This window comes from Balaenoptera acutorostrata, chromosome X (genome assembly GCF_949987535.1).
Source record: "Balaenoptera acutorostrata chromosome X, mBalAcu1.1, whole genome shotgun sequence".
Taxonomy (NCBI): domain Eukaryota; kingdom Metazoa; phylum Chordata; class Mammalia; order Artiodactyla; family Balaenopteridae; genus Balaenoptera; species Balaenoptera acutorostrata.
This window is the reverse complement of record NC_080085.1, coordinates 133724766-133738405: the sequence shown is the minus strand read 5'-3', so window position 1 is coordinate 133738405 and position 13640 is coordinate 133724766. Positions and strand designations below refer to the sequence as shown.

The following is a 13640-nucleotide window of genomic DNA, read 5'->3' as shown; positions in this document are numbered from 1 at the left end:
GGTCGGCAGCCACAGGGTGACGGGCCCCCAGGTCAGGCTCGGAGCCCCCTCGGGGGTCCGAGGCCGCTCCTGGGCCCTCTCCTCCTCCCCTTCCCTCACCCTCTCCTCCTGCAACCTCAGCCTCAGTTGCCAGCCAAACAGAAGCGTTCCCCAGCCCGGCCCTCCTCTGAAGCCTCCACTCCGTGTGTCTAGAACTGAACTCACGACCTTCATCTCTTTTCCCCCAGAATACTCCCCCCTCCTCCCTGGAGGTGCTGCAGCCACCTTACGACCAGGAGGCGAACGCCACACATTGAGCAGAAAGACAGGAGGAATCCGGATTCTGAGGGCGCCTGGGAACTCTGCGCCAGCTCTGCAGCTTTTGTGATGTCTAAGAAACCAACCCCTATTTGATGACGCTCGCTTATCAAGTCTCTGCCACATGTGCAAAAACACATTCCCAAGCCATAAGAGAGGAGTCCAAGCTCCTCCTTCCTCACCATTCTCACCTCACAACAAGAAGTGCTAACTATTTTTTGAATGAATGCTTTCAATTTCACACCAACCCCATAAAATAGATGTCAAAACTGAGGCCCAGAGACATTAGGACTTGTTCAAGATCACACAGCCTAATTTAAAAGCCTTGGCTCCCCCTTCCCCCTCTCCTCCCCTGCACCCCTCTTCCTCTCTCTTTCTTTTGGAAAATACAGAGATGGGGCTGCCTCCCCCTTGCAGCCACACACACGCCGCTGCCATCGCCACCAGAGGGCAGACCGTTGTCTTCAGGGAGCGAGAAGCGCGACAGGAAGGGAGGGGAGCGGAGGGTCTGGCGGACACAGCTGAGAGGACAGCGGCACAGCGGGAGCAGCGGTTTGGGTGGCGGCCAGGTTCCTGGGAGGGTTGAGCACGGTGGGAGGGGGGCTGGGAAGCAGTCACCGGCCTGGGCATGGGGCACGAGAAAGTGGACGACCAACAGCCCAAGGATTTCAAGAACAAAGGCCATGACTTGGAGATAAGAGTACTGCAAAAGGATCTCTCTGGTCTGTACACCAACAAGCCGGATAACCTAGATGAAAAGGATCAATTCCCAGAAACACACGACCTACCAAGACGGAAGCGTGAGCAAGTAAAAACTCGGAGCAGACCTCTAACTAGTCGGGAGATGGAATCTGTCATAAAAAATCTCCCAACAACAAAAGCCCAGATGGCCTCACTGATAGAGTCTACCAAACATTTAAAGAGGAATGAACACTAAGCCTCCTCAAAGGCTTCCAAAAAACTGTAAAGGAGGAAACACTTGCAAAATCATTCTATGAGGCCAGCATTACCCTGATACCAAAGCCACACAAAGACTCTACAAGAAAAGAAAACTACAGAGCAATATCCCTGATGAACATTGATGTAAAAATTCTCAACAAAATACTAGCACATTGAATTGAACAGCACATTAAAAGAATTATACACTATGACCAAGTGGATCTATTGCTGCGATGCAGGGATCGTTCGAAATGTGAAAATTGCTCAATGTGATACACCACATTAACAAAATGAAGAACAAAAACCACAGGATCATCTCAGCTGATGCAGAAAAAGTATTTGACAAGATTCAACACCCTTTCATGATAGAAAACACTTAAACGAGAAATAAAAGGAAACTATCTCAATATAATAAAGGCCATATATATAAAGGCCACAGTGAACATCATACTCAATGATGAAGCCTGAAAGCTTTTTCTATAAGATCAGGAACAAGACAAGGACACCCACTTTTGCCACTTGTATTCAGCATAGTACTGGAAGCCCTAGCGTATAGCAAGTAGGCAAGAAAAATAAATAAAAGGTGTCCAAATTGGAGGAAAGAAGTAAAATTATCTCTGTTTGCAAACGATGTGATCTTATATGTAGAAAACCCTAATGATGCCTCAAATGGGCTCACCAAAGTGACAGGGTAGATATAAAATCAACACACAAAAATTAGTTGCATTGCTATACACTAGTGAGGAACAACCTACAAAGGAAATTACGAAACAAATCCATTCACAATAGCATTAAAAAGAATAAAATACTTATGAATAAACCTAACTAACAAGGTGAAAGACGTGCACACTGAAAACTACCAAACACTGCTGAAAGAAATTAAAGACACAAATAAATGGAAAGACATCCTGTATTCATGGCTTGGATGACTTAATATTTTTAAGATGTCAATAGTACCCAAAGTGATCTACAGATTCAATGCAATCTGTATCAAAATCCCAATGACAGGGAGTTCCCTGGTGGCCTAGTGGTTAGGATTATGGGCTTTCACTGCCATGGCCTAGGTTCAATCCCTGGTCAGGGAACTGAGATCCCGCAAGATGCACGGCACAGCCAAAAAAAATTAATAATTCCAATGACAGAAATACTTTATTTAATATTTATTTAATTAATATTATTTTCAGAAATAGAAAAATTCATCCTAAAATTCTTAATGGAATCTCAAAGGACCTGGGAATAGTTAAAAACATCTTGAAAAACAACAAATTTGGAGATCTCATACTTCCTGATTTCAAAACCCATTTGAAAGCTACAGTAATCAAAACAGTGTGGTACTGGCATAAAGACAGACATATAGACCAATGGAATAGGAAAGAGAACCCCCAAATAAACTTTCACATACATGGTCAAGTGATTTTTTACCAAGGTGCCAAGACCATTCAATGGGAAAAGGACAGTCTTTCAACAAATGGTGCTGGGAAAACTGAATGTCCATGTGCAAAAGAATGAAGATGGACCTTTACCTTATACCACACATAAGAATTAACGCAAAAATGGACCAAGGACCTAAATGTAAGAGCTAAAACTATAAAATTCTTAGAGGAAGTTTCATGAGAGTGGATTTGGCAATGCTTTCTTGGATATGACACCAAAAGAACTGACAACAAAAGTAAAATTAGATATATTAGGTTATACATCAAACTTAAAAACTTGTACATCAAAGGACACAACCAACAGAATGAAAAGGCAACCTAGAGAACGACAGAAATTATTTGCAAATCATATATCTGATAAAGGGTTAATATCCAGAATATATAAAGAACTACAACTCAATAACAAAAAACCAAACAACCCTATTTAAAAATGGTCAAAGGACTTGAAAGGACGTTTCTTTAAAGAAGACATACAAATGGCCAAGAAACACAGGAAAATATGCTCAACATCACTAATCATCATGTAAATGCAGATCAAAACCTCAATGAGATACCATAAGCCAATCACAAAAAGACAAATACTGTATGATTCCATTTATTTGTGGTACCTAGAACCATTCAATCCATAGAAACAGAAAGTAGAATGATGGTTCCCAGGGGATAATGGAAGAGAGGAAAAGAGTTGTTGTTTAATGGGTATAGAGCTCCAGTTTTGCAAGATAAAAGGTTCTGGAGATTGGGTGCACAGCAATGTGAACTTAACATAACTGTACTGTACACTGAGAAATGGTTAAGTTGATGAAATTTACATGTTTTTTTAAACTACATTTCTTCAAAGAAGACATACAGATGGCCAACAGGCACATGAAAAGATGCTCAACATCACTGATCATCAGGGAAACACAAATCAAAACCACCACAAGATATCACCTCACACCTGTCAGAATGACTATTATCAAAAAGACAAGAAATAACAAGTGTTGACGAGGGTGTGGAGAAAAGGGAACCCTCGTGCACTGTTGGTGGGAATATAAATTGCTTCAGCCACTGGGGAGAAACTATGGAAAGTCCTCAAAAACTTAAAAAATAGAACTACCATATGATCCAACAATTCCACTCCTGGCTATTTATCCAAAGAAAACAAAAACACTAATTAGAAAAGATACATGCACCCCTATGTTCACTGCATTATTTACAATAGTCAAGATACAGAAGCAACCCAAGTGCCCATCAACAGATGAATGAACAGATAAAGAAGATGTGGTACATATATACACAACTGAATACTACTCAGTCATAAAAAAGAATGAAATCTTGCCAGTTGTGACAATATGCATGGACCTAGAGGGTATTATGATAAGTGGAATAAGTCAGACAAAGACAAATACTATACGATTTCACTATGATTTCTATGATTTTATAGATGTGGAATCTATAAAACAAATGAACAAACATAACTAAAAAGAAACACGTTACAGAGAACAAACAGGTGGTTGCCACAGGGAGGCAGGGTGGGGGAGGAAAGAAATAGGTGAGGGATATTAAGAGATACAAAGTTCCAGCTGCAAAATAAATGAGTCACCGGTATGAAATGTACAGAGTGGGGAATAGAGTTAGTAACTACGTAATATCTTCGTACGGTGACACATCAAAACTAGACTTGTCTTGGTGATCATTTTGAAACGTATAGAAATATTAAATTACTATGTTCTGTATCAGAAACTAACATAGTGTTGTAGGTCCATTATACTTCGAAAATGAACAAACAAATTCATAGACAAAGAGATCAGATTTGTGGGTACCAGAGGCCGGGCTGGGGGGAATTGCAGGAAGGTAGTCAAAAGGTACAAACTTCCAGTTATAAGATAAATAAGAACTAGGGATGTGATGTGCAGCTTGATAAATACAGTTACCACTGCTGTGTGTTATATGTGAAAGTTGTTAAGAGAGCAATCTCAAGAGTTCTCGTCACACCATTTTTTTCTGTTTCTTTAACTCTGCATCTATAAGAGATGATGGTGTTCACTAAACTTCTTGTGACAGTCATTTCATGATGTATGTAAGTCAAATCATTATGCTGTGCACCTTAAACTTATACACTGCTGTATGTCAACTATATCTCAATAAAACTGGAAGAAAAAGAAAGAAAAACGGTTAAGACAGTGAAATTTGTGTTACGTGTATTTTACTACAATTAAAAAAACAAAGCAAAACACTGACAACATCAAATGTTGTCAAGGATGTGGAGCTACAGGAACCCTCATTCACTGCTGGTGGGAAATTAAAATGGTGCAGCCACTTGGAAGACAGTTTGGCAGCTTCTTACAAAACTGAACATGCTCTCACCATACGATCTAGCAACCATTCTCTTTGGTATTTATCCAAATGAATTGAAAACTTATGTCTGCACAGAACAACTTGATTTAGAATCGTCAAAACTTGGAAGCAACCAAGATGTCTTTCAGTAGGAGAATGGATAAACTGTGGCCCATCCAGACGGTGGAATATTCTTCAGCTCAAAGAAGAAATGAGCTACCAAGCCATGAAAAGACATGAGAAAAACCTTAAATGTATATTACCAAGTGAAAGAAACCAACCTGAAAAGATTACACACTGCATGATTCCAACTATATGACTTTCTGGAAAAGGCAAAACTATGGCGAGAGTAAAAGGATCAGTGGTTGCCAGGGGTTAGAGGAGAGAGAGGGCTGCATCGGTGAAGCACAGAGGGCTCTCAGGCCAGAGAGACTAGTCTGTATGGTGGTATAATCGTGGATACGTGCAGTCATACATTTTTCAAAGCCCACCGAATAGGAACACTAAGGGTGACCCCTAATGTAAACTGTGGACTCTGGGTGACGATGGTGTGTAGGTTCATCAGCTGTAACAAAGGTAGCACCTGGTGCAGGATGCTAACGGTGAGGGAGGCTCTGTGTTTGGGTGGGAGGGAGTAGCAGAGAGTATGTGGGAACGCTCTGTACTTTCCGCTCCACTCTGCAGGGAACTGCTCTAAAAAATAAAGTCTATTAAAAAGAAATTCACATCACATAAAATTAACCATTAGCCATTTTAAAGTGTACAATCAGTGGCATTTAGTACATTCACAGTGTTGTGTGACCGGCACCTCTATCCAGTTGTAGACATTTCACCACCACCAAAAGGCAGTTCCTACACAGTTACTCCCCAGCCCTGTCCCCTGAGCCCCTGACAACCACGAATCTAACTTCTGTCTCTATGAATTTGTCTAATCTGGACATCTCATACAAGTAGAATCATATAACACATGGCCTCTTACAACAGACTTCTTTCACTTCACGTTTTTTAAAATTTATCCACGTGGTAGTATGTATCAGTACTTCATTCCTTTTTAAGACTGAATGCTGTTCTGTCGTACGTACAGATCACATCTTCTTTACCCATTCGTCAGCTGACAGACACTTGGGTTGTTTCCACCTGTTGGCTACTGTAACCCGTGCTGCTCAGACCTTGCCTGTACAAGTCTTTGTCTGACTGTCTGTAAGGGGTTCTTCTCTTAACGCCACATCCCTCCCTGCCCTTAGATGAGTGCAGGCAAAGCAGATGAGTGAACGAAGGGAATAGAAGTAAAGTTAACATGTAAATATCAAATTAATAATATTTACAGTCCTGACTAATAATAACAAATATTTAAATTAATACTATTTAAGAAACACCTGTATTAACATACTTTATCTCATATATCTCATATACCTTTATAATTCTGATGTAGAATTACATTATACATTATAATAGATATATCTCATATATCTTTATAATTCTGATGTAGACTTTATAATTTTGATGTAGACTTTATCACCTGCGTTTTATAGATCAGTAAAGCGAGACTCAGAAGGTTAAATAATTTGTCTGTGTTCACACAGCCAGTGAGGGTCAGCCAGCAATGGACTCCAAGTTTTCCAGACCCCACGCTGCCTCTCCCATCAAACTAGCAGTAGAGGTGAAAGAATGGGTGAGAAGTACACCGCCTTGATAAGTAACTCTCACCAAACGCTTACCTTGGTGAAGTCATCATGCAGAAGCTAATGGTTCAACAACCCTGGCTGTAACCACAAACTCAGAGAACCAAAGAGAGGCGTGGTTTCTCTGGGTGTGTATAGACTGGCCACCAGGGTCACTCCAGGCCCTTCCCCTCAGCTTACTCTCTGAAAGGACGCAGCTGCTCCAGCCCCTACCTGCCCCCAACCCAGTGGACCTGGACGCAACGCACATCCCAGAGTGGGCCCAGGTGTGCACGTACCTGGGGCCGGGTGCCTGGCCCTCTCCTCGGCAAGTCCCTGCAGACACTGGTCCCGCTCTTCCCGCAGCACCTGCAGCACAGCGCACAGCCGAAGGAGGGCTCCCACCTGCAAGCCCAAAGCCAAGAATGCTCGTCACTGCCATGAAGCTGAGTCTAGTACGCAGGGCAGGGCCAGACAATGGAGACTCAAAACGAGGAAGACAAACCAGTGAATATAACAAAAAAAGAGCATGCTCACAGATACAGACAACAAACTAGTGGTTACCAGCAGGGAGAGGGAAGGGGGGCAAGCTAGGGGCAGGGCAGTAAGAGGTACAAACTGCTAGGTATAAAATAAGCTACAAGGATACGTTGTACAACACGGGGTACAGAGCCCATATTTTACAATAACTATAAATGGAGCATAACCTTTAAAAATTGTGAATCCCTAATTGTACACCTATAGCCTATACAGTATTGTACAGCAACTATACTTCAATAAAAAAGACCTGTAAAAAAAGCAATGTAAACTAGAGACTTTGGTTAATGTATCAGTATTAGCTCAACAATTGTAACAAATGCACCACTTTTATGCAAGATATTAGTAATAGGAGACACTGGAGAGGAAGGGTTGAGGGGGTATATGGTCATTCTTTGTACTTTCTGCAGAATTTTTCTGTAAACCTAAATAAATCCTCTCAACAAAATAAATTATATTAATTTAAAAAAAATAAGTGGGAGGAATCAGTTCAGCTAGTTTAAAGACTCGCTGTATAGCTACAGTAATCAAAACAGCATGGTATTATTAGAAGAATAGGCAACGGTGTTAAAGCGACTGGACAGCTACAGATAACAAAATGAACCTTGAACTAAGACTCATACCTTGTACACAAATTACCTCAAAATGATCATGGACTTGAGCGCAAAACATTAAACTAAAACTTTTAGAAAAAACATAGAAATTCTTCAAGATGTAGGGCCAGGCAAAGATTTCTTATACTTGATACCAAAAGCACGATCCATAAAAAGAAAAACTGATAAATCGGACTTCACTAAAATTTAAAACTTTTGCTCCAAGAAAAACCATGTTAAGAGGATGAAAAGGCAAGCTACAGATGAGGAGACGATATTTGCAATCTGCAAATTAGAACTAATATCTAGAACAGACAGAGAACATTCAAAACTCAATAGTAAACAAATTAAAAAATCTATTTAGGGACTTCCCTGGTGGCGCAGTGGTTAAGAATCTGCCTGCCAGTGCAGGGGAAGCAGGTTCGATCCCTGGTCCAGGAAGATCCCACATACTGTGGAGCAACTAAGCCCATGCACCACAACTACTGAAGCCTGTGTGCCCTAGAGCCCACAAGCCACAACTACTGAGCCTGTGCTCTGGAGCCTGTGAGCCACAACTACTGAGCCCGTGTGCTGCAGCTACTGAAGCCCGCACACCTAGAGCCTGTGCTCCACAACAAGAGAAGCCACCACAATGAGAAACCCACGCACCGTAAAGAAGAGTAGCCCCTGCTCGCCACAACTAGAGAAAGTCCGCACGCAGCAACGAAGACCCAACACGGTCAAAAAAAAAAAAATCTATTTAGAACATAGGCAAAATGCATGAAAAGACATTTCAGAAAAGACACACAGATGGCAAATAAGCACATGAAAAGATGTTCAACATTATTAGCTATTAGGTAAATGCAAATTGAAATCATAATGGGGTATCACTACATGCTTATCAGAATATCTAACATAAAAAATGACGACAATGCTAGCAAGGTTGTGGTGAAACTAGGTCACGGACACATTGCTGGTGGCACTGTAAAATGAGGCAACCACTCTGAAAAACAGGCTGACAGTGTCTTAAGAAAAGCTAAACATGCAACTATCATATGACCAGCCATTGCACTCTTGGGCATTTACCCTGGAGAAGTGAAAACTTATATTCACAAAAAAACCTGTACACTACTATTTGTAGCAGCTTTATCCCTAAGAGCCCAAAACTATAACAGTCTAGATGCCTTTCAATGGGTAAATGGTTAAACAAACTATGGTACCTCCATACTATGAAATTCTACTCAGCAATTAAAAGGAACAAAGTAGTAATACATGGACCAACTTAAATGAATATCCAGAGAAATATGCTGAATGAAAAAAGCCAATCCCAAACGGTTACATACTGTATGATTCCATTTATATAACATTCTTTTTAAAATTTAATTATTTTATATTGGGGTATAGTTGATTTACAACCTTTGTGTTTGTTTCAGGTGTAGAGGAAAGTGATTCAGTTATACGTGCATCCATTCTTTTTCATATTCTTTCCCCATACAGGTTATTAGAGAGTACTGAGTAGAGTTCCCTGTGCTGTACAGTAGGTCCTTGTTGGTTATCTATTTTATATAGAGAAGTGTGTATATGTTAATCCCAAACACTTAATTTATCCCTCCACCCCCTTCCCCCTTTGGTAACCATAAGTTTGTACTCTATGTCTGTGAGTCTGTTTTGTAAATACGTTCATTTGTATCATTTTTTTTAGATTCCACATCATTTATATAACATTCTTGAAACAGCAAAATTATATCTATAGAAATGGAGACCCTATTAGTGGTTGTCAGGAGTGAAGGGAGGGTGAGGGTGGGAGGGAGGGAGGTATGACTCTAACAGGGCACCATGAAGGGTCCTCAGGGTTGCAGACTTGTTTTGCATCTTGACTGGATCAACATCAGCATCATAGCGGGCCAGTCAAACCCCAGCTCACTTGCAAACACTAAGAAAGAAGTAAACACGCATTGCTATGTGCCACTGAGTTTTCGTGACTGTTACACAGCACAGCTGACTGGGTAGGAGTGACGTTTCCCGAAAGTGGGTGGCCATGTGCATTGCTGGAAATGAAGAAAGGGGCGCTGAAGCAAAGAGGGTCTTGAGAGCGATGGAACAAGATGAGGAATGAGGGAACACCTACAATGAGAACCCCTCCAAGAAAAACTTAACTTCCTTTGTGTTTTTCCCTGGGACTATGGAAAAATAAACATCCGAAGACAGTTTAACTTTTTCATTCTACATTTTTCTTAAGTTGTAGTAAAATATACATAATATTTACCATTTTAACCGTGGTTTAGTGTACAGAGTTGTACAATGATCACCCCTATCCATCTCCAGGACTTTTCAACTGGCCCAACAGAAGCTCTGTACCAATTAAACAGTAACTATCCGTTACCCTTCCTGCAGCCCCTGGTAACCTCTATTCTACTTTCTGATTCTATGCATGTGTCTGTTCTAGGTACTTCATATAAATGGAGTCATGCGATATCTGCTCTTTTGTGTCTGGCTCATTTCACGTCCACATTGTAGCATCTATCAGAATTTCATTCCTTTTTAAGGATGACTACTATTCCATTGTATGGACAGGCCGCACTTTGTTCATCCATTCATCGCTGGGTTGTTTCCATCTCTTGGCTACTGTGAATAATGCAGCCAGGAACAGAGGTGTACAAATATCTTTTCGAGTCCCTGCTTTGATTCTTCTGGGTACATACCCAGAAGCAAAATGTGTGGATCATATGGTAATTCTGTGTTTACTTTTTTAAGAAACCACCACACTGTTTTCCACAGCAGCTGCCCTATTTTATCTTCCCGCCATCAATGCATAGAGTTCTAATTTCTCTACGTCCTCATCAACCTTTGTTATTCTGTGTTAAAAATATCCATCTTAGTGGGTACAAAATGGATCATCCCACATTTCTTTTACCCTTATCCTTCCATTAAAATTGAATAAACTGGGGCTTCCCTGGCGGTCTAGTGGTTAAGACTCCACGCTGCCAATACAGGGGGCCAAAAAAAATTTTTTAAGACAAAAAAGATGAAGAAGAGAAACAACCATCCTCTATAGTTCACCCCCTTTAAAAAAAAGTATTAAATATAATTTTACTTAAAATTCACAGAAGAAGAAACAAGTGAAGGTGAAAGTATTGCTAAAATTTATATAACATTTCCCTCAAAACAAGAGCTATTAGTACTGAAAAGTTCCCTTTAAACAGTTTTTAAAAATCAAGTTTGTCTCTCAGGGGAAAACATAGGCAGAACACTCTATGACATAAATCACAGCAAGATCCTTTTTGACCTACTCCTAGAGAAATGGAAATAAAAACAAAAATAAACAAATGGGACCTAATGAAACTCAAAAGCTTTTGCACAGCAAAGGAAACCATAAACAAGACGAAAAGACAACCCTCAGAATGGGAGAAAATATTTGCAAATGAAGCAACTGACAAAGGATTAATCTCCAAAATTTACAAGCAGCTCATGCAGCTCAATATCAAAAAAACAGGGGCTTCCCTGGTGGCGCAGTGGTTGAGAATCTGCCTGCCAATGCAGGGAACACGGGTTCGAGCCCTGGTCTGGGAAGATCCCACATGCTGTGGAGCAACTGGGCCCGTGAGCCACAACTACTGAGCCTGCGCGTCTGGAGCCTGTGCTCCGCAACAAGAGCGGCCGCGATAGTGAGAGGCCCACGCACCGCGATGAAGAGTGGCCCCCGTTTGCCACAACTAGAGAAAGCCCTCGCACAGAAACGAAGACCCAACACAGCCAAAAATAAATAAATAAACTAACCCCAGTCATTCTCAACTAATTCTTCAAAACAAAAACAAACAACCCAATCCAAAAATGGGCAGAAGACCTAAACAGACATTTCTCCAAAGAAGATATACAGATTGCCAGCAAACACATGAAAGGATGCTCAACATCACTAATCATTAGAGAAATGCAAATCACAACTACAATGAGATATCATCTCACACCAGTCAGAATGACCATCATCAAAAAATCTACAAACAATAAATGCTGGAGAGGGTGTGGAGAAAAGGGAACCCTCCTGCACTGTTGGTGCGAATGTAAACTGATACAGCCACTATGGAGAACACTATGGAGGTTCCCTAAAAAACTAAAAATAGAGCTGCCATACGACCCAGCAATCCCACTACTGGGCATATACCCTGAGAAAACCATAATTCAAAAAGAGTCATGTACCCCAATGTTCATTGCAGCTCTATTTACAATAGCCAGGACATGGAAGCAACCTAAGTGTCCATCGACAGATGAAGGGATAAAGAAGATGTGGCACATATATACAATGGAATATTACTCAGCCATAAAAAGAAACGAAATGGAGTTATTTGTAGTGAGGTGGATGGACCCAGAGTCTGTCATACAGAGTGAAGTAAGTCAGAAAGAGAAAAACAAATACCGTATGCTAACACATATATACGGAATCTAAAAAAAAAAAAAAGGTCATGAAGAACCTAGGGGCAGGACAGGAATAAAGACGCAGATGTAGAGAATGGACTTGAGGACACGGGGAGGGGGAAGGGTAAGATGTGACAAAGTGAGCGAGTGGCATGGACATATATACACTACCAAATGTGAAATAGATAGCTAGTGGGAAGCAGCTGCATAGCACAGGGAGATCAGCTCGGTGCTTTGTGACCACCTAGAGGGGTGGGATCGGGAGGGTGGGAGGGAGACACAAGAGGGAGGAGACATGGGGATATATGTATATGTACAGCTGATTCACTTTGTTATACAGCAGAAACTAACACACCATTGTAATGCAATTATACTCCAATAAAGATGTTAAAAAAATACCAGTCCTATTCGTTTTCCCCCCCGGAGCCCTCCCTCCCACAGACCTCCTTCCTCTTCCAACACAGGCCTGTGGTTTTGGGGGCCTCTCCCCGCTCCCCCGGCCAGAGTTCCATTTCCTGGACTCCCTTTTTCTTTACTCTTCTTCCTTGTTTTACAGAAGCATGTTCTCTAGTAACTTCCTAAGAAAGCACACGGAGGAAGTAAATTTTTGAACCTCTGAAGGAGTGAAAAAGCTCTTATTCACTTAATTATCAAATTAATTAATAATTTGGGGATAGAAAAGTCCAACCTGCAGAGAGAGAAAATAACGAGACAGACCCCAACATAAGAGAGGAAAGATGTCAGGAGAGGGTTCTGTGAGCTATTTTGGACTCTTAAATCCGAAAAGGTAATATCTGGGAGGAGATACAATGAAAACCTGTTGAATTCTGAAGGAGGTGAAGAAACGCATCACTTTGCTCATCACACTTTACAATATAATTACTCACCTGCCAACATTGAGACCGGAAAGGAATAGCTTCAAGGGGGAAACAAGAGAAATACTAGTTTATAGGATGAGAAAGTAAAAGAGGGAACTCGATCTTACAACCAGTTCGAAGCACAAAACGTCATCAAACACTTACTGGGTCCCCAGGACGCCCCGCAATCAAAGGCGAACGGACGCGGGTCCTGCTCCCGGAGCTCACCAGCTCCAAGGAGTCAGAGTGGCCCGAGGCAGGAGCGCGAGGGGAAGGCAGCCGCCAGGTCACGATGGACCACCAGCAGCGGCAGGGGCCCCCGGGAGGCGGCTGCACCCGAGAAGTCATCCCCACAGAGCGGAGAGGATGCGGACGGACGTGATAGAGCCGGCGGGGGCCTGAGGGCCGGCTGAGGGCAGGGCCGGCGTGGCTTCCATGATGCGTCTGCTCTGGGTGCCTCGACAGCTCCAAGAACAGGGAAAACAAGGAAACGAGATGTAGGCCTGGGAGCTGAGGTGAGAGAAGTTTGGTTGAGCAAGACTGGGTTTGTGACGCGGTAAGATGGCCAAAGAAGCTCACACGGTAAGAGGGAGCAGACCCAGAAGACCAAGGGCC

General features: G+C 41.8%; 1 protein-coding gene across 1 annotated transcript in view; it reads right to left on the bottom strand.

Moving 5' to 3' along the window:
- LOC103018074 (secretin receptor-like) overlaps positions 1–13373 on the bottom strand; it is a 59146-nt gene extending 45773 nt beyond the window's left edge. The window contains exons 1-2 of the mRNA XM_057537727.1: positions 13191–13373; positions 6946–7051 (exon numbers count right to left, since the gene is read on the bottom strand). Coding sequence (XP_057393710.1) covers positions 6946–7051; positions 13191–13373 — 289 coding nt within the window. The remainder of the gene's footprint in view (positions 1–6945; positions 7052–13190) is intronic.
- Between the last annotated feature and the right edge of the window lie 267 nt (positions 13374–13640).